Source organism: Microcaecilia unicolor, chromosome 10 (genome assembly GCF_901765095.1).
Source record: "Microcaecilia unicolor chromosome 10, aMicUni1.1, whole genome shotgun sequence".
In the NCBI taxonomy this organism is placed as follows: domain Eukaryota; kingdom Metazoa; phylum Chordata; class Amphibia; order Gymnophiona; family Siphonopidae; genus Microcaecilia; species Microcaecilia unicolor.
Genome location: NC_044040.1, coordinates 69,953,600 through 69,973,201, shown reverse-complemented (window position 1 = coordinate 69,973,201; position 19,602 = coordinate 69,953,600). Strand labels below are relative to the sequence as shown.

At 42.6% G+C, this 19,602-nt stretch overlaps 1 protein-coding gene across 1 annotated transcript in view; it reads left to right on the top strand.

Annotated features, from left to right (window-relative positions):
• The window catches only part of NELL2 (neural EGFL like 2), a 640,124-nt gene that overhangs the window by 226,498 nt on the left and 394,024 nt on the right, over window positions 1-19,602 (top strand). Inside the window, exons 6-7 of the mRNA XM_030216939.1 lie at window positions 14,565-14,637; window positions 14,810-14,892. Coding sequence (XP_030072799.1) covers window positions 14,565-14,637; window positions 14,810-14,892 — 156 coding nt within the window. The remainder of the gene's footprint in view (window positions 1-14,564; window positions 14,638-14,809; window positions 14,893-19,602) is intronic.

Genomic DNA, 19,602 nt, shown 5'->3' with positions numbered 1-19,602 from the left:
TTGGCTTGTTAAGCCAATTAAGTTACATGCATTGTTACAGAATACGCTTGGATTTCAGCGCAGATCTCTAGGCGCACTATATTAAATCCAGGGGTTAAGCACTAATATTCAGCAGAGGTAACTGGCTATCTTGCGCTGCATATTAGAGGTTAGCCAGCTAAGCTCTATTTAACCGGCCAGGAGCCGTTTCTAGATGATTAAATAGCGCTGAATATCGGGCTCTTAGAGCAATTTTCAAAGTCTGTAAATTGTACATGTTGGGGTTTATTTACTTGGGTAGAAGATGGAAAAAAAAGGTAAACCTAAATAACTATTTGGGAGGACTATGCAAACAAAAAAACATGGAATTCAAAGCTTGAGCAGAGTCTCTAAGGGAGGCTGAATAGCAGCTATTTGGATGATAATGAGCGTATAATGAGGCATTTGAGATCAGGTCAGCTCTGAGTCCTGGAACACATTCTCAGTTCTATTACAATATGTATGAGTCTTGCCATCCTTTTATAAACATGTAAGATTGCTCTGGTGATTCTTATCCCTCATATAAAAGGGTGAGAAAACAGCAGTGAGTTAGCATGGGGCAAAATGTCATTAGGGATAAGCATTCTTTTGAAAACAAAATGTAAAATGTAATAAAACCAGCTATTTCATTTCAGGTTATTTTCAAATGAAACAAACCAAAGCTACCAATGAAATTAATTTATTTTGATTATGTTTAGTTTTATTTTCCATTGAAATATATGGAGAAACAGAAGCACTACACAGTCTGAAGCCAGTGGGGGATTGGGGAAACAATTTCTTGCCAGCGGGGTTTCCAACCTGCCAATCCCAGCTTGCCTTAACTAAAACAGATGCTACCAAAGTTGCTGTTTTGTAGTCAGCTGTGTGAAAGGTTTCAGTCAGGGAAGAAGCAAAGAAGCAATTTCTGATTCTTCTTTTTTCTTTGAGTTCAGAGGTAGTCCAAAGGACACCAACAGAGAATTGTGGGATTACCGGGGCTCAGAGGGATGAAGAGAGGGGTGGGGCTTTCCCACAGCAGCATAGGAACACACAGATGCAGCAACTAGAGGAGGAGCTAATGGAACAGAGGTAGAGTCACTGTTCCAGGAGGAAGCTCTTAGCTTAGAATCCAGGGAGTCGGACTCAGATGCCAAGGAGCACAGGAACTCATGGAGGTTAGCGAAACTGTGAAATGGCTGCTGAAGTGAAACATACTGATAAAGAAATAGATAACCTCTGGAACTCGTTGCCAGAGGATGTGATAACAGTGGTTAGCATATATAGGTTTAAAAAAGGTTTGGACAAGTTCCTGGAGGAAAAGTCTGTAGTCTGCTATTGAAATAGACATGGGGGAAGCCACTGCTTGCCCTGGATTGGTAGCATGAAATGTTGCTACTATTTGATTTCTGCCAGGTACTTGTGACCTAGTTTGGTCACTGCAGGATACTGGGCTAGATGGACCATTGGTCTGACCCAGTATGGCTATTCTTGTGTTTTTATATTCTCCCCTCTTCTTTCTGCTGAGCACTGGCTTCCATTATCTTTTGGTATTCCATTATCTTGCTTACTACTCATCAGGTCTACTATTTTGGTATTTCCCTTTTTCTCTCATGTTGTCTCATTTCATCTACTCCTGTCGAATCCCTCTGCTCTTCATAACAAAATCTTCAAATTATACTGTCACATTTTAGGATTAATCTTGATAATACTGTCTGCTCCTCTTTTTCTATAATGGCACCTACATTATGGAACATGCTACCTCTTATTTTAGATTGGAATCCTCTTTAGTCAAATTTAAAGCCACCTTAAAACATTCTCTTTTGAAAAAGCATTTGGTCAGTTATTATAATCCTGGTTCTCTTTTATCTTCCACTCACTGCTGGCTGCAGACTAATGTTAAGCATCAATATGTTGTTTTAGTCTTCTACCTTCTCTCATGTCTTCCTTTTCTGTTTTATGTAATTTTATTGTAATTTTTTACTCTCTTTTGTGATTATGTTTGCATTTTCTGCTTCATTTCTCTTCCCATTTTATTAACTTTGGGTCCGGAACATGTGGCAACAAGTTAGCATATCTGGATTTTAAAAAGGTTTAGACAAGTTTCCGGAGGAAAAGTCCACAATCTGCTATTGACATAGGTATGGAAAAAGCCACTACTTATCTCTGGGATTGGTGGTATGGAATATTGCTACTCTATGGGATCTTGCCAGGTACTTGTGACCTGGATGTGGCCACTAATGGAAACAGAATACTGGGCTAAATGGACCGTCAGGCTAACCCAGCATGGCTATTATGTTTTTAAGGTACCAAAGTGCATTTGGTTTTGCAGTTGTCGCAGCTTAATGCAGAAAATTAAAGCGCAGTAGCTGCAAATCTAATGTGGCAACTATTGGGGGTGTGCCTAACATTTTCCATTACAGGTTGTGGATTAACATTTGCATTAGTGTGAGGTACTCAGGTTGCAGTTAGTGTGAAACAGGACTAGATTCTATATATGGCACCTGAAAAATCAGTGCCAAAAAACTTCCACCTAGGCATATTCTATAAACCGCAGCTAGATTTAGGTGCAGTTTATATAATACACCTAGCAGGTTTATAGAATACGCCTTGTATCCATGCCTGTGCCTAGCTCTAGGCCTGTCCTGATTGGCTTATTAAGTAATTACATTACACTTGCAAATCCAGAATATGACTGCATGCAATTTCAGTCAAGCTATATAGAATCCGGGAGTTAGTGCCTCCTATGTAGGAGGTGATAAATAGGCCTGGCCTAATTGCAGAATTGACAGTGAATGGTATATGCCACAGACTAACTACAAAATGCTTTCCATGCCCATTCCAAGCCATGCCCCGCTTAGTTACTACCCCCTAACACCAAATGCCCTTAAGATGCGGTTTAGCATGAATGTCTCAAGATCAACCACCAAGGTGAAGACACTATGAGCAGGAAGCAGTTACAAAGGAGTATTGTAGCCAACAGGACACTTCTAAAAGTGCACGAGGGAGGCGTACATAATCAAACTCAAAGTTTATTCTTAAAAAGACTCAACATGGCACTGTGTTTCGGTGAAAGTGCCTGCCTCAGGAGTCTTATCAGATGAATAATGGTGGAAAAAAGTCTTAAAGTACAGTCAAGGCAAAACGGAGCAGTGAACTGAAGCAGTTCAATTATTGCCAGAGAGTGTTGCAGCCAAAAGGATTGCGAGATGCAATCTGGAATGTTTCATTATCTACGCCTCCCTGGTGCTCTTTTGGAAGTGTCCTATTGGCTACACTACTACTTTGTCTTAGCATGAATATCTGTCAGAATACTGCCAAACCTGCTACCTGGCTTGTGTGGTAGCAGTTACCACATGCTAAACTGTGCATTAACCGCCGGATTCTGTGTAGGTTGCCCAAAGTTGGGAACCTAAATTTGGGTGTGGATCCCAGATGCGCACATAAGCTAATTAGTCAGTTGGGTGCTAACAACCAATTATGGACATTAATTGGCACTAATTTGGATTTATGCGCACATCTGCCTATGTGCTATTCTATAACGCTGCATGCCCAAAGCATCTCGCATGCAACTCAAAAGGGGGCACGGCCATAGGAGGCACATGGTCAAGTCAGGGGCATTGGAAATATTTAGACACAGTATTATGGAATACCGGGCTTAAGCATTCAAATTGTGTGTCAGGATTCAGCTAGCGTAAGTCCTTGTAGCCAGAACTGGGCATGGGAGTTTGCACTAAATGCTGTTCTATAAATGGGGCTCAGCCCACAGTGCCTTGTAAAGAATAACACTTAGCGTGGATTTTTCCTGATGCCTAAATTCAGTGGCGTAGCCACAGGTGGGCCTGGGTGGGCCGGGGCCCACCCAATTAGGGATCAAGCCCACCCAACAGTAGCACACGTATTAGTGGTAGTAGGTGGGGATCCCAAGCTCCGCCAGCTAAAGACTTCCCCCTGATGGTAATGAAAACGCTATTCTCCACGATACCAGCACCTGTGCATGCTCGGTTTTCAGCGTGTGCCTGCTGCAGACTGCTAAGGTGGAAAGAAGCGTTTTCCTGCCAGCTGAGATTTTTATTTTGGTGGTGGGTGAAGGGGAGAACACTTGGTGCCCACCCACTTCTTGTCTAGGCCCACCCAAAATCTGTTGTCTGGCTACGCCCCTGCCTAAATTTGCCATTTACTGAATCTAGCCCTAGCTGTCTAATGCTCTTTAGTAAAACAAAATATATGGTATATCAAATAAACTTGATCTTGAACCTAATGTAGATAGTTCTAATCCTCCAAATTTTCAACCTGTCTCTAATCTACCTTTTACAGTGCATATTTTAGAAAAGGCTGTTGCATGCACAACAAGGATGAAAAACATTAGTTGCTTCCCAAAACTGAAGTTGTTCAGTTTTGGGAAGCAGCTAATGTTTTTCATCCTAGACAGTCCGAATTTCGGATCGGGCATAGTACAGAGACCTTACTTTTTAAATTGCTTGATGAAATTTTAATGCACAGGGAGAGTTGTAATTAGATTGTAAACTCTGTCGATCAGGGACTGTCTGTTCATGTTCAAGTGTACAGCGCTGCGTATGTCTAGTAGCGCTATGGAAATGATAAGTAGTAGTAGTAGTAGTAGAGTTGTAATGATTATCCAATTAGATCTAACAGCAGTCTTTGATGTAATCGACCATACTCTTCTTTGAGAAAACTAGAGGAGGTAAGACTGACAAGCTTTACCTTGAACTAGTTTTATTCCTACTTCTCAATATTTATTTATAAGGTTGTTATAAATGATCAAACATCAATAAATTTTCCATTTGCATTTGGTGTTCCACAGTGGTCTGTGATGGACCCTATTTTAGTTAATGTTTTTAATCCATTTTAATTCTATTGATTCAGGATTTGGGTTTGAACGCTCATTTTTATGCCGACCATATTCAGTTGGTGGTTGCTAATGATTCTTGGGATTCTCAGTTTCAGGTTGATCTTGAATATAAATTGTATCAGATTGATAAATGGCTTACTGACCATAAATTAATCCTGAACCCTAAAAAATATGAGGCATTATGGATTTAAAATAAACAAGCATTGCCTTTTACTCCACAGATTCAATGTCATCCAATTTCTGTTCATGATATCGTTATATCCATAGGTGTGGTTTGGGACCCTTTGAAAGAGAAAGACATCCAAAAAATGTCATAAAGCACCATTTGGGTGGATTTTTTCTCAAACATCCAAATCGGTATTTTTGAAACCTAATATGCAGACGTTTATCTATGCATTTCATCTACAGTGCGTCCAAATCACAAAATGATGTGTTGGGGGCATTGCGTAGGTGGGATTAGGGTGGGCTTAGGGCGTGCCTAACACTTGGACGTTTTACAGCCATAATGGAACAAAATCAAAACATCTGGGGCAAAAACTTCAACATTTTGGTCTAGAACTGCTTTTAGAATGAATAAGGCACAAAAAGGTACCTAAATTACCACTGGAGGGAATCTGTGATAACCCCCATTATTCACCCAGTGGTCACTGACCCTCTCTCACCCCCAAAAAAGGGGAATAAAGATAGTACTTGCCAGCCTCTATGACAGCTTCAGATGTTATAGCCAGGTCCATTACAGCAGCATGGAGGTCCCTGGACTAGTATACTGGTGAGTGCAGTGCACTGTGGGAAAAGGACTCAGGCCCATATCTCCCTCTACCCCTAAACCCCCCAAACTCTAGTGCACCCACATTTAAGTGACCCCTTCACCCATAAGAGCTATTGTAGTAACATGGAGGGGCATAATCGAACAGGGCAGGCCATCTATATGGGCGGCCATCTCCAAGGCCGGCCCCGGAAAGTGGCATACCCGACCATATTATCGAAACAAGATGGCCAGCCATCTTTCATTTCGATAATACGGTCGGGGCCGGACAAATCTCAACATTTGGGCCGCCCTTAGAGATGGCCAGCATTAGAGATTGCCGCCATTGGCTTCCTGCCAGTAATGGAAACTAATGGCAGCCATCTCAAACCCGGCCAAATCCAAGGCATTTGGTCGTGGGAGGAGCCAGCAGTGGTCCCCCTCACATGCCAGGACACCAACTGGGCACCCTAGGGGGCACTGCAGTGGACACAAATTGCTCCCAGGTGCATAGCTCCCTTACCTTGGGTGCTGAGCACCCCCAAAAAACCCCAAACCCACTACCCACAACTGTACACCACTACCATAGCCCTTATGGGTGAAGGGGGGCACCTACAAGTGGGTACAGTGGGTTTCGGGTGGGTTTTGGAGGGCTCACATTTATCACCACAAGTGTAACAGGTAGGGGGGGATGGGCTTGGTTCCGCCTGCCTGAAGTCCACTACAGTACCCACTAAAAACTGCTCCAGGGGCCTGCATAGTGCTGTGATGCAGCTGGGTATGACATTTGAGGCTGGCATAGAAGCTGGCACAAAAATGTTTCAAAACTTTTTTGGGGGGGGTGGGAGGGGGTTGGTGACCACTGGGGGAGTAAGGGGAGGTGATCCCTGATTCCCTCCAGTGGTCATCTGGTCAGTTGGGCACTTTTTTGAGACTGGTCCTAAAAATAAATGGACCAAGTGAAGCTGGCCAAATGCTCATCAGAGATGGCCTTCTTTTTTCCATTATCGGCCGAAGCTGGCCATCTCGTAACCACGCCCCCGTCCTGCCTTCCGTACCCTGTCAAAACGCCCCCTTTAACTGTGGCTGGCCCTGCAACGGAAAGCAGTTGAAGCTGACCAAAATCGGTTTTTGATTATACCGATCTGGCCGGGTTTAGGAGATGGCCGGCCATCTCCCAATTTGTGTTGGAAGATGGCCGGCCTTCTCCTTTGAAAATAAGCAGGATAGTAACATAGTAAGTGACAGTAGATAAAGACCTGATTGGTTTATCCAGTCTGCCCAACAGTCACATTCATTATCAATTCAAGATTAAATCAACAATGAACGTGATATTATATACTTGATCATGGTCTTTCTTTGGTGTTTCTGGAACATAGACCGCAGAAGTCTGCCCGGCTGTGTTCTCACGTTCCAGATTACTGGAGTTTCCATCAAAGCTTTCTCCAAACCATCCTACAACCAGATTGCTATATGCGGGACTCAGACCGTACAAGTCAGCCCAGCACTGGTCTTAGTCGAAACAGCCAGAGTTCCCATCTAAGCACTACTTGAAATGCAAACACATATGTAGCCCGTGAAATTTTGTTTTTTTATATCATTCATTTTCTAATTAGAAATCCTCTGAGTTCATCTTATGCTTTTTTGAATTCCGCCATAGTTTTTTTTCTCCAGCACCTCCCTCAGGAGGCTATTCCAGGCATCAACCACCCTCTCCGTAAAAAAGAATTGTCTGACGTTACTTCTAAGTCTACCACCCTGCAACCTCAATTCATGTCCTCTAGTTTTGCCAGTTCCCCTTCTCTGGAAAATATTTGTTTCTATATTCAAGTATTTAAACATCTGTATAATATCTCCCTGTTCCTCCTCTCCTCTAGGGTATACATATTCAGGTCTTCTAGTCTCTTCTCATACATCTTTTGGCACATGCCCCATATCCTTTTTGTCGCCTTCCTCTGGACCGCTTCAAGTCTTCTTACATCTTTAGCAAGATATGGGCTCCAAAACTGAACACAATACTCCAGGTGGGGCCTCACCACCTCCGATCTACTGATTACATCTCTCCCTATACAGCCTAGCATCCTTCTGGCTATGGCCACCGCCTTGTCACACTGTTTTGTCACCTTCAGATCCTCAGATACCCCAAGATCCCTTTCCCTGTCTGTGCATATCATCCTTTTTCCGCCTAACACATATGTCTCACTTGGATTTCTACTCCCTAAGTGCATCACTTTGCACTTCTTTGCATTGAATTTTAATTGCCAAACATTAGACCATTCTTCTAACTTTTTCAGATTCTTTTTCATGTTTTCTATTCCCTCCAGAGTGTCCACTTCGTTACAAATCTTGGTGACATTCGCAAAAAGGCAAACCTTACCTTCTAACCCTTTGGCAATGTCGCTCACAAATATATTGAACAGAATCGGCCCCAGCACTGATCTTTGAGACACTCTACTACACACTTTTCCTTCCTCTGAGTTAATTCCATTAACCACAACACTCTGGCATCTGTCTGTCAACCAGTTCCTAATCCAGTTCACCACTTTGGGTCCTAACTTCAGTCTGTCAAGTTTATTCAAGAGCCCTCTATGAGGAACCATGTCAAAGGCTTTGCTGAAATCTAAGTAGCTTACATGTAGCACACGTCCTGGAACCAATTCTCTGGTTACACAGTCAAAGAATTTGTTTGTCACAATTTACCTTTGGTAAAACCATGTTGTCTCGGATCTTGTAACCTATTGGATTCCAGGAAATTTACTATCCATTCCTTTCGCATCGCTTTCATACTTTTCTAATCACTGAAGTGAGGTTTACTGGCCTGTAGTTTCCAGCTTTTTTCATCACTTTTGTGAAGAGGGACTACATCCGCTCTTCTCCAATCCCATGGAAACTCTCCCATCTCCAAGGATTTATTAAACAAATCTTTAAAAGGACCCACCAGAATCTCTCTGAGCTACCTCAATATCCTGGGATGAATTCCGTCCAGTCCATTGGCTTTGTCCATCTTCAAATTTTCAAGTTATTCGTGAATGCTTTCTTCCATGAACGGTGCTGTGTGTGCTCCATTCTCATATGTACCTTTGCCAGTCAATCGTGGTCCTTTGCTTTTTCCTTATCATTATCCACATTGTGGTTCACAGCATCTTTCAGTGTCACAATTTCATTTTTAGTCTTCCTCCTTTCACTAATGTACCTGAAAATATTCTTGTCTCCCCGCCTCACATTTCTAGCCATTTGTTCTTCCACTTGCGCTTTTGCCAGATATATCTCTCTCTTGGATTCTTTCAGTTTCATTCGGTATTCCTCACTGTGTTCCTCTTCTTGAGTTTTTCTGTATTTCATGAACACCAACTCTTTAGCCTTTACTTTCTCAGCCACTTGCTTGGAGAACCATATCGGTTTCCTTTTTCTCTTGCTTTTATTTACTCTCCTTACATAAAGGTCAGTAGCGATATTTATAGTTCCTTTCAGCCTGGACCACTGCCTTTCCACTTCTCATATGTACTCTCAGCCCATCAGCTCTTTCTTCAGATATTCCCCATTTTACTAAAGTCAGCATGTTTGAAATCCAGGATTTTGAGTTTTGAGTGGCTGCCATCCACTTTAGCTGTTATTATCAATCCATATAACACAGTTTGCTATAGTGTGGATACAAACAAAACAGGATTGTTTGGGTTGATTGTGACCATAAGTTACATAGATTTTCTGGTGCCATAGTTCTGAAGAGGTAATAGAGCAGGGCTCTAAAGTCAGGAATGTAGAGAGCTATTTTAGTTTGTGATGAATGCAGTGGAAGAAAAAAAATGGATAAGTCCATTGATTGAGATAAAAATCAGACTGTACCTTGGGTAGGAATTTTGGATGAGTATGGAGCATTACTCTATTGTGGAAAAACTGGATTTACTGTTCTGGGATCTTGCCAGGTTTGGCCACTGTTAGAAACAGAATACTGAGCTTGAGGGACCTTCGGTTTGTCCTAGTATGGCAATGCTTATGTTCTTATGTTCTCATGTTCTCAGTGGAGGAGTGGCCTAGTGGTTAGGGTGGTGGACTTTGGTCCTGAGGAACTGAGTTCGATTCCCACTTCAGGCACAGGCAGCTCCTTGTGACTCTGGGCAAGTCACTTAACCCTCCATTGCCCCATGTAAGCCACATTGAGCCTGCCATGAGTGGGAAAGTGTGGGGTACAAATGTAACAAAAATAAATAAAAAATTATATTGTTTTATTACATCTTTGATTTTTTTAGTTTTACTCTTTGAGATACATTTTTGTCTGAATAGTATGGATCACTTGATCCATGCATGGTGCATTTATGGATGACTGATTTTTATGCTTGTTTTACATACAAGCTATACTTGTACTTTTTGCTGGAGGAACCACATTGGTAAATCAGAGGCCTTACCATCACAGCTCTTTGTCCCCTTTACCAGTATGCTTCTGTTTCTGCTTTTGTTTTTAATATGGCCTGTGCATTAAGGGAAAGAACAATTACAAAAACTAGAAGTGCAGCTTGAAGGAGGGCAGAAGGAATGGCCTGGCAGTATTAGGCACTGCAGGCCAAATTAAGAAGATAGTACAAACCAGTGTCAATCAGTTCCTTCACACACACACTAGTGAATGTAATTCTTCCCAGTTTTCGGATAACCATGCCAACCTTTTTTCACAGGTTTCACTTCTAAGTATTTCTCTTGCAAGCTCAAACAGCCAAATCTATCTGGCAAGCTGCAAGAATTAATTTAAAGCTGGATCTGTCTGGCAGGCTGCAATAATAATAAAGACTAGAAGTTTATCAGGCATGCCTTCTCTATGTTGACTGTGTGAGTTGTTGTTGGTGGGGGTATTGTCCAGCAAGACTATGGGGACCTGGAATGCAAGACATCCTGTTAACACCCATGCTGGTGTTGGTGATAGTGGGATTAATATGGGCCTTTTTGGTTGGAAATGAGAGGGAAGGGTGCTGGATTTGAACTAAAATGGACTGAAGCATAATAAATAAATATTCAAAAAAACTGTTTTGGACAAGGCCAGTGTTAGGCATCCTGGGGCCCAGGGCAGAAATTATGGAGGGTGCCCCCAAAGTCCCATGGTACACTATCCAGCTTATAATCGAAAGAGAAAAACGCCTATATTGCGACCCAAATCGGGAGATGGGCGTCTTTCTCCTGTGGGCACCCAAATCGGTATAATCGAAAGCCGATTTTGGGCGTTTCCAACTGCAATCCATCGCGGAAACGGGTAAAGTTGATGGGGGCGTGTTGGGGGCGTGGTGAAGACGGAACTGGGGCGTGGTTATCGGCCGAGGAGAGCTGGGTGTCTTTAGCTGATAATCGGAAAAAAAGGCATTTTTACCGCGATTTTGGGTCACTTTTTTTTTTGACCCTTTTTTTTCACGAACAGGTCCCAAAAAAGAGCCCCAACTGACAAGATGACCACTGGAGGGAATTGGGGATGACCTCCCCGGATTCCCCCAGTGGTCACTAACCCCCTCCCACCAAAAAAACCCCACTTTAAAAACTTTTTTTTCCAGCCTCTATGCCAGCCTCAAATGCCGTACCCACCTCCATGACAGCAGAATGTGTTCTATCCTGTGACAGCCTTTCCTTGGTTCTGATGTGGCTCTCGGGTGAGTGTGACACTTTTTCTGTTATGCGCACTGCAGAGTCACATCAGCAATGCATTGTGGTGGGTGTAGGGTATTGGGCTCCGTGATTCCACTAGCTTGTGGCAAATGCTCACGATGTTGGTAGTTGGTAGGCTCTACTCCCATGGTGCTTTTCCCCCTGCTTACTGGGTCAAAGTGTGCCCTGTTTTGTTTCCAGTAGTCCATGAAGTAGTGGCCATTTTTGTAAGCCAGTTTTAGATCCCTTTCACGTGTTAGCCACGTTACAGAACTTAGTTCTTCCCTTGAATGTGGCTGAAAGAGGGCATTGTACAGCATCCTGCCAGCTCTGACCTACTGCTCATCTCAGTACCAGGGAGACTCGTTGCCAGTGGGGCACAATCTCTGATCTGCAGTTAACTGTAAGCGTGCTTATTCCAATAAAGGACATTTTCAGAGAGATTAGTCTTCAGGTGTCAACTGGTGTGCCAATGTTATATAGCAGCAACCAGTCCTAGAGGCCTGCGTGTATGCAGGTCCCTGGAGCACTTTTAGTGGGTACCGCAGTGCACTTCAGCCAGGCGGACCCAGGCCCATCCCCCCCTACCTGTAACACTTGTGCTGGTAAATGGGAGGCCTGCAAAACCCACTGTACCCACATGTAGGTGCCCCCTTCACTCCTAAGAGCTATGGTAGTGTTGTACATTTGTGGGTAGTGGGTTTTGGGGGAGGGGGGTTGGGTGCTCAGCACCTGTGGTAAGGGAGCTATGCATGTGGGAGCGTTGTCTGAAGTCCACCGCACTGACCTCTAGGGTGCCCAGTTGGTGTCCTGGTATGTCAGGGGAGCGAGTGTACTACGAATCGTGGCCCCTCCCACGACCAAATGGCTCGGATTAGGACGTTTTTGAGCTGGACGTTTTTAGATTCCATTATCGCTAAAAAAAACAAATGCCCAGCTCAAAAACATCCATTTTTTCGAAAATACGGTTCGGCCCGCCCCTTCACGGACCCGTTCTCGGACATAAACGCCCATGGAGATAGGCATTTGCGTTTGATTATGCCCCTCCACGCCTTCTTTACCTTCAGGCAGGCTTGGGATCCCCTGTGGCATGGGGGTCTAGGGCAATTATCTATTTGCACTTCTCCTAATGCCGGCCCTGGTCTTGGATAAGGAGCATTATTCTGATAATCATATTCTGGGCAGTGTGTGAAAAGAGTGGACTACATTGGTTTTCTCTGCTATTCTCTAAGATGCTTCCATACATCAGTTGCCTTATTTTCTATGGTAACTTTGGGGTCCTTTTACTAAGGTGTGCTGAAAAATGGCTTGCGGTAGTGTAGGTGCGCGCTGATCCATTTTTCAGTGCACCTGTAAAAAAGGCCTTTTTAAAAATTTTTGCAGAAAATGGACGTGCAGCAAAATCAAAATTGCCGCGCGTCCATTTTGGGTCTGCGACCTTACCGCCAGCCATTGACCTAGTGGTAAATTCTCCTGCAGTAACCAGGCAGTAATGATCTACACGTGTCAAATGCCACTAGGCACGCATCTGAAAATAATTTTTTGGCCACGCGTAATCGACACGCGCCAAAAATGAAATTACTACAAGAGCAACGCAGTAGTCAGGCGGTAACTCCATTTTGGCGTGCCTTCGGTGCACATAGACGCTTACGTGGCTTAGTAAATGGGCCTCTTTGTTTTTCCAAATATGTATGATAAAATGTATCTATCTACTTGGCAAGTTTTATAAAATGACAGACATGGCCAAAATAAAAAAAAAACAACACTTCTCTTTGGCATCAGCAGGCTTAAAAATAATCAGCATTACAGTTTCATTTAATCTTAACTATTTTAAAAATCTTTGACATAACTTGTATTGCTTTCAACTTTTATTTTTATACTTTAGTTTTTTTTCTTGCTGATGTTTTCTTTTACAGTTTTCAGATCTTCGGGGTCCTTTTACTTAGCTGCATTAGATACTAATATGTGCTTAAAACAGTAAAAATGCGATAGTTGTTTTTTGAATGTGAGCTCCAGTTTTGCCATGTTTGTAACTGTTGTTTGTTGAACTGTGGTGCGCTCTTGCTTGTATTGTATTATGATAAAATCCAATAAAAGATATTAAATATAAAGTTTAAAAAAAAACAGTAAAAATGGCCTAGCGCCATATGCGCTAAAACATTCCACATGAGTTTGCTATTTGCAATTGCTAAGTGCACAGTATTTATTTTAAAAACAAATTTTCAGGAGGGGAGATGTGAAGGGCGGAAAATGTTGGGTGGAAGTACTGGCCAGCTAATGCACTGACAATTAGCGGAATTAGGGACCCTTTTACTAAGGCGCGTAGGCACCTATGCGCATACAATGCATGTCAAATTTGAACTACCGCCCGACAATTACTGCCCGGTTAACAGTGAGACCTTATTGCTAAGTCAATGGATGGCAGTAAGGTCTCGGGCCCAAAATGGATGCACGTTGATTTGTATTTTGTCGCATGTCCATTTTCAGCCAAAAAAAGGCCTTTTTTGCAGGTGCGCTAAAAAAAGGACCTGTGCACGTCCAATACATGCACCTATACCAGCGCAGGCCAATTTTCGACACACCTTAGTAAAAGGGCCCCTGAGGTAGTAAATAGCCACTCACTAATTTTAATATTGGCACACGGCCATTTACTGCTTCATTTTTTAAAAAGGTCTTTTTCTACCACAGTAGAAAGTGGCCCAGTGCATGCCAATTTCATGCACCAAAACTAGCGTAGACCACTTTTTACTGTGGCTTAGTGAAAGCGCCCCTAAGCCCATATACTTGTGCAGCTTAATAAAAGGGCCCTTTAAATTGTAAGCATATGATTTACTTTTATATTTGCCTTTTTCTGAGCAAAGATCAAACATCTGCTGGGTGCTGCTTTTCTGTTTTTACTCACTTGGCAGTACATCAGATTTTGATACAAGCATGTAATGCCTCTCCGATAAGATGAGAATGTCTTTGAAATGTCCCATTACCCCATGTCTATTCTCTACTTTTCTCTAGCTCTGTTTAGAATGTAGAAATGATACACTTAAGCAGGCAGCTCAGTCAACTAGGCAAATAATATTTTTGTTCACCCTTTGGAAATAAAGCTCGTAGTAACCTCGTGGTTTTAATTACCCATGTAAAATTGTATTTCTTGGGATTGTTTAAGCACTTATTTGTTTAATAATCTTTCCTCACCAATGGGCAAAGTAATATTTATTCACAACACTTTCTTCATGCAATGTTTCTCCATGCGGTATGTTTTACAAAAAGAGCGTGCAGCCAAGCATCAACTTTGACATGCAAAAATAATACATTCAGCATTTTTGTGCTTGTATGCAGGGCGTAATGCAAGATGTGCAATTACTTGTCATGCCGCAAGGATTTATTTCTCAGTGCCCTGATCTTAATCGCAGTAAGTCTATTCGTTCTTATCGCCTATTATCAAAAATGCACTTCTTGCCTTAATTTCTCAATAGCAAGGTCTCTTCAGATCCTCACCTCATAAGTATTGGTGTCAAGGAAGTTTTAGAAATATGGAACCATTTACAAAAACCTTTTGACAGATTCAGTGCTTGTAATTTCAGCTTGCCCAACCTGTAATGACTTCCACGGGCTCGTGCAGAAAATTATGGAGCTCCAAGACATTTTGGCCAAAACCTCAGCCAAGGTACAGTAACAGTTACTTATTATGAGAGGCATAAGGAATTTGTAGAATTTGAGTTAGGATGGTTCAGTTGTTGCATAAGCAAATATTGTATTCCATTTAAAACATTTTATGCGCTAACATTTTTATCAGATTACTCTGTTTCAGCAATAAATAGACCAACAATCCAAGCAGAAGACCTCATAAATATTCAATCTCTACCCGTCTGGAAAAACAAATGATTCAATAAGCAGAGATGAGGCAGGTTACCTGGTTTAGAATGCAGGATTTGTTGTTAAAACTGCATAAGGATTTTCTCAGTGTTGGCTATTTGAACAATATTCATGTTAGACATGTTTCAGCAGTGATATACAATATCTTTTTCCTCTTTCTGTCTGCAGATTATAGGATTTACTTATAAACAGTTTATCCCACAGGCACAGAATTAGAGGAAACTCTTTATAAAGCAGATTCCCTAATAAGTAAATAATAATAATTTTCAGTGGAAGCATATTCACATAATGATAAATGGATAAATTATTGTGTATCTTGATGCAGATTTTTAAAGAAAGAGCCATATATCTCATTGCCACTGAAAATAAAGAAATATTGAGATCTTATCCATCCATTTTTATCTATGCCAGTGGTTCCCAAACCTGGTCCTGGAGGCACCCAGCCAGTCGGGGTTTCAGGATACCCACAATAAATGTTCATGAGAGAGATTTGCAGGCAGTGAAAGCAGTGCATGCAAATCTCTCTCGTGAATATTCATTGTAGGTATCTTGAAAATCCAATTGGCTGGGATGCCTACAGGACCAGGTTTGGGAACCACTTATCTATGCTAGTTCTGTAGGTGATATATAAAGCTAAATTTAACTATATATATATATATATATATATATATATATATATATATATATATATATATATATATATATATATATATATATGGGCAGATCTAAAGCTGGGTGCCTGCATATATGTGACCCTTGTGTGCAAAAAAATTACAAAATACTAGCACTTACCTGTGAAAGTGCTAAGTGCTATTCTGGGGTCATATGTAGGTAGAATAGTGCGTAAATGCAAGGGGGGGGGCCAGGGCCGATCTTAGCAATTGCGGGACCCTGTGCAGACCAGTTCACTGGGGCCTCCCGTCTTTCCTTCCCTCCAACATTTCTCCTCTCTTCCCTGCCCTCCACTCCATCCATGTCTAGTATTTCTCCTCCCCTCCCCTCCATCCATCCATCCATGTCCAGCAACTCTCCTCTCTCCCCTGCCCTCTCCACCCATCCATGTCCTGCAATTCTCCTCTGCCCTCCCCTCCCATCCATGTCCAGCGATTTTAAAACAATCCAGGAACATAAGACCTTTGCCCAGCCCTACCTTTCCCCATGAGTGCTTTTGTATCAGGTATATATTCTGATATTTTCATGCGTTGCAGGAAAGTAAGATTGCCAAATTTTATGTCTTCCTCCCAAAATTGGCCACATGCTCCACCCTTCCTCTTCTGTGAAATCAACTCTCTCCCTCAACCTCTCCTAGCCCACAGACCTTTCATTTTAACAGCAGGGGTTCCTTAAAGCCTAATATAGGTGGTGGTAGCGTTTAAAAAGTTGTAGCGGTGGCAGCGGCAGCGAAAAAGCAGGCTCGCCTCTAGCCTTCCCTTCTCTCTCAGTGCGCACTTTGCCGCCTTTCTCTGATGCAGTTTCCTGTTTCCGGTTTCCGCAAAGGTGGCACAGTGCACTCTGAGAGAGAAGGGAAGGCTAGAGGCGAGCCTGCTTTTTCACTGTTGCTGCCGCCGCAATTTTTTAAACACAGGGCGGCTGGAAGGAAACCTGAGGATCAAATGGCAGGGAGCGGGAGGAAGTGCCATGGGGCCCCTGGAGGCGCGAGGCCCCGTGCGACTGCTCCTGTCGCCCCTGCCTAAGACCGGCCCTGGGGGGGGGGAGCATGCACATGGATGCGCAATGGGTAAATCTCCCACTTGCACACATAACTACAGAATACTGTAAGCTATGTGCTTCTCTGCCATATTTGCATGACTACATTTACACCATCTGTATAGCTGGTGTAACTGCTGGCACATAAACGATAGGAGTGCCAGATACTGGGTTGAACTAATATTCTATAACAGAATCTGGATGCCCACAAGCTATTATAAAATAGGCCCTCACCAAACTTCTTTAGATCACCTAAATGGATATGCCTTGTTCACTGCTTCCTCTAAGCTGAGCAGAAGTCCTCCAGCTAGTGGGGGGTGCTGTTTCACCATCTCATTTTCAATAGTGAGAGACAGAAGTTCTGCAGGATTCCAGAGAGCCTGCTATTCCCTAGCTATTGAAAACACAATATTGAAGCATCACCTCTAGGGTTACCATATTTGTGCAGACAAAAAAAGAGGACACAAAAAATAAAATGCTGTCATCCAGAATCTACACACGGAGGATTTTTTCTCCACACACAGATAACAAGACTCCTGAGGAAGACACTGTGTATGCCGAAACATGGTACCCTGTTGAGTCATCCTCCAATAAAGTTTTCAATCCATATCCAATGCCTCTAGTCTGTTTTGAAGAGCCTGACTCTGTTCCCACTCCTTGTCTTGTCCAATAGGTAGAGAGTCCCATATTTTATCTCCAAGTATAGGGAACAGAGAGCTGAAAATCTTCTGATTTCAAATTGTCTTTTGAAACGGTGACACTAGCATCAGTTGTTCATTTGGACAAACAAGTTATGGGCAATGCTTTTTACTGGACTAACTTTACTGTGAACAGCTTTCTAGAGCTAAGCACCTTTCCCCAGATCAGGGCAGAGGAATTAATTATGCATTGTAAAGGAGGAAGTAATCAAAGGGGCCCTTTAACTAAGCTTCCTTACAAAGAAAGCTAGGGTTAATTTACCATAATTTTAGGGCCATAACACAACTTGTATTGTACACCTGGTGCACATTGCAAGTCGTGTTATGGTTTTTACATAGTAATGAGCTGCTTTACATATATTTGCATGTTTTTGCACCTCAGTACTATGTAACCTGTTCTAAATATCTCTGTGGTAAGATTAGTCAGGCTGCATTAGGGCCCTTTAAGACATGTTAAGGGGCAAATAGTGCAATTTAATGTTCTAAAGCAGCTTAATAACTTCCCCCCTATATGTAGCAACATTAGAAGGATGTTTTAATTGGATTTGTGTTGAAAAGTTTGTAAAATTAGAGTATTAGGAGATAGAAGAGTATTTTGTTGGCAGTGGGGTAAAAAAACAGGTATTTCCTATCCCCATCATCTGTTTTCTCCCCACTGCAAACACAATAGCCTCTCCTAATGTTTCATTTGCTTATACAAATGTAAATAAGGATGTGTTAAAATACACTGTAGTAATTTTCTCCCCTTTCTGTAAACACATCCCTTTCCCCCAACCCTTTTACTTTTCAACCCTTTAAAGCTTTGCAAACAAACACCAGCACCCTGCCATTGTAATGCTACCTGTGAACTGACTTGTGCATTTGGGCTGCATTAGCTGCAAATAAGCTGTAGTTCATTTTGTCCTGTTCAAATGAAGACAGTGTAGCTTTTGAAAGCTAGATAGTCCAGTATAACGGTACAGACTAGAACTTGCTTGCTGACCTTTATTTCAACATTTCCTAAGAAGAACTTAATGGAGATCATTTTAGAAGGTTTGAATTTTATATACGTAAATGCCCTATATGTGTAAACAGAGATTTTAAAACCTGCTGTCTACACATATAGAGTAACATAGTAACATAGTAGATGACGGCAGAAAAAGACCCGCACGGTCCATCCAGTCTGCCCAACAAGAAAACTCACATGTGCTACTTTTTGTGTATACCCTACTTTGATTTGTACCTGTGCTCTTTAGGGCACAGACCGTATAAGTCTGCCCAGCACTATCCCCGCCTCCCAACCACCGGCTCTGGCACAGACCGTATAAATCTGCCCAGCACTATCCCCACCTCCCAACCACCGGCTTTGGCACAGACCGTATAAGTCTGCCCAGCACTATCCCTGCCTCCCAACCACCAATCCCGCTTCCCACCACCGGCTCTGGCACAGACCGTATAAGTCTGCCCAGCACTATCCCCACCTCCCAACCACCAGCCCCGCCTCCCGATCTTGACTAAGCTCCTGAGGATCCATTCCCTCTGCACAGGATTCCTTTATGCTTATCCCACGCCTGTTTGAATTCCGTTACCATTTTCATTTCCACCACCTTCCACGGGAGGGCATTCCAAGCATCCACTACTCTCTCCGTGAAAAAATACTTCCTGACATTTTTCTTGAGTCTTCCCCCCTTCAATCTCATTGCTAAAGAATATGGTGTCAATTCCAGTCAAATTTCACGTATCTTGAAGCAGAAAGACCAGCTTCTGTCACGCACACACTCTCTCTCTCACACACACTCTCTCTCTCTCACAGTCAATGTCTTTCTCTCTCTCACTCTCACACACTCTATGTCTCACACTAGACCACAGCAGACACAGTTTGGAAGAGGATATGTTGGGGACATGTTTTGGGTGGGCCATAAAGTATGCATGCTTTTCCAATGTTACAGCAGCAGTGCATGTATACTTTAAAAAATGTGAACATTGGCCTTGACATCTGCTCTGAGGCGGGCATAAGTGTCAGCTGACTGCTCATTTGGACCTGGTGTTTGTACTACTGATTGAGGGTGGGAGCAATTGTGTTTATTTCTCTGGGGTTTAAATCCGTCTCAAAAATG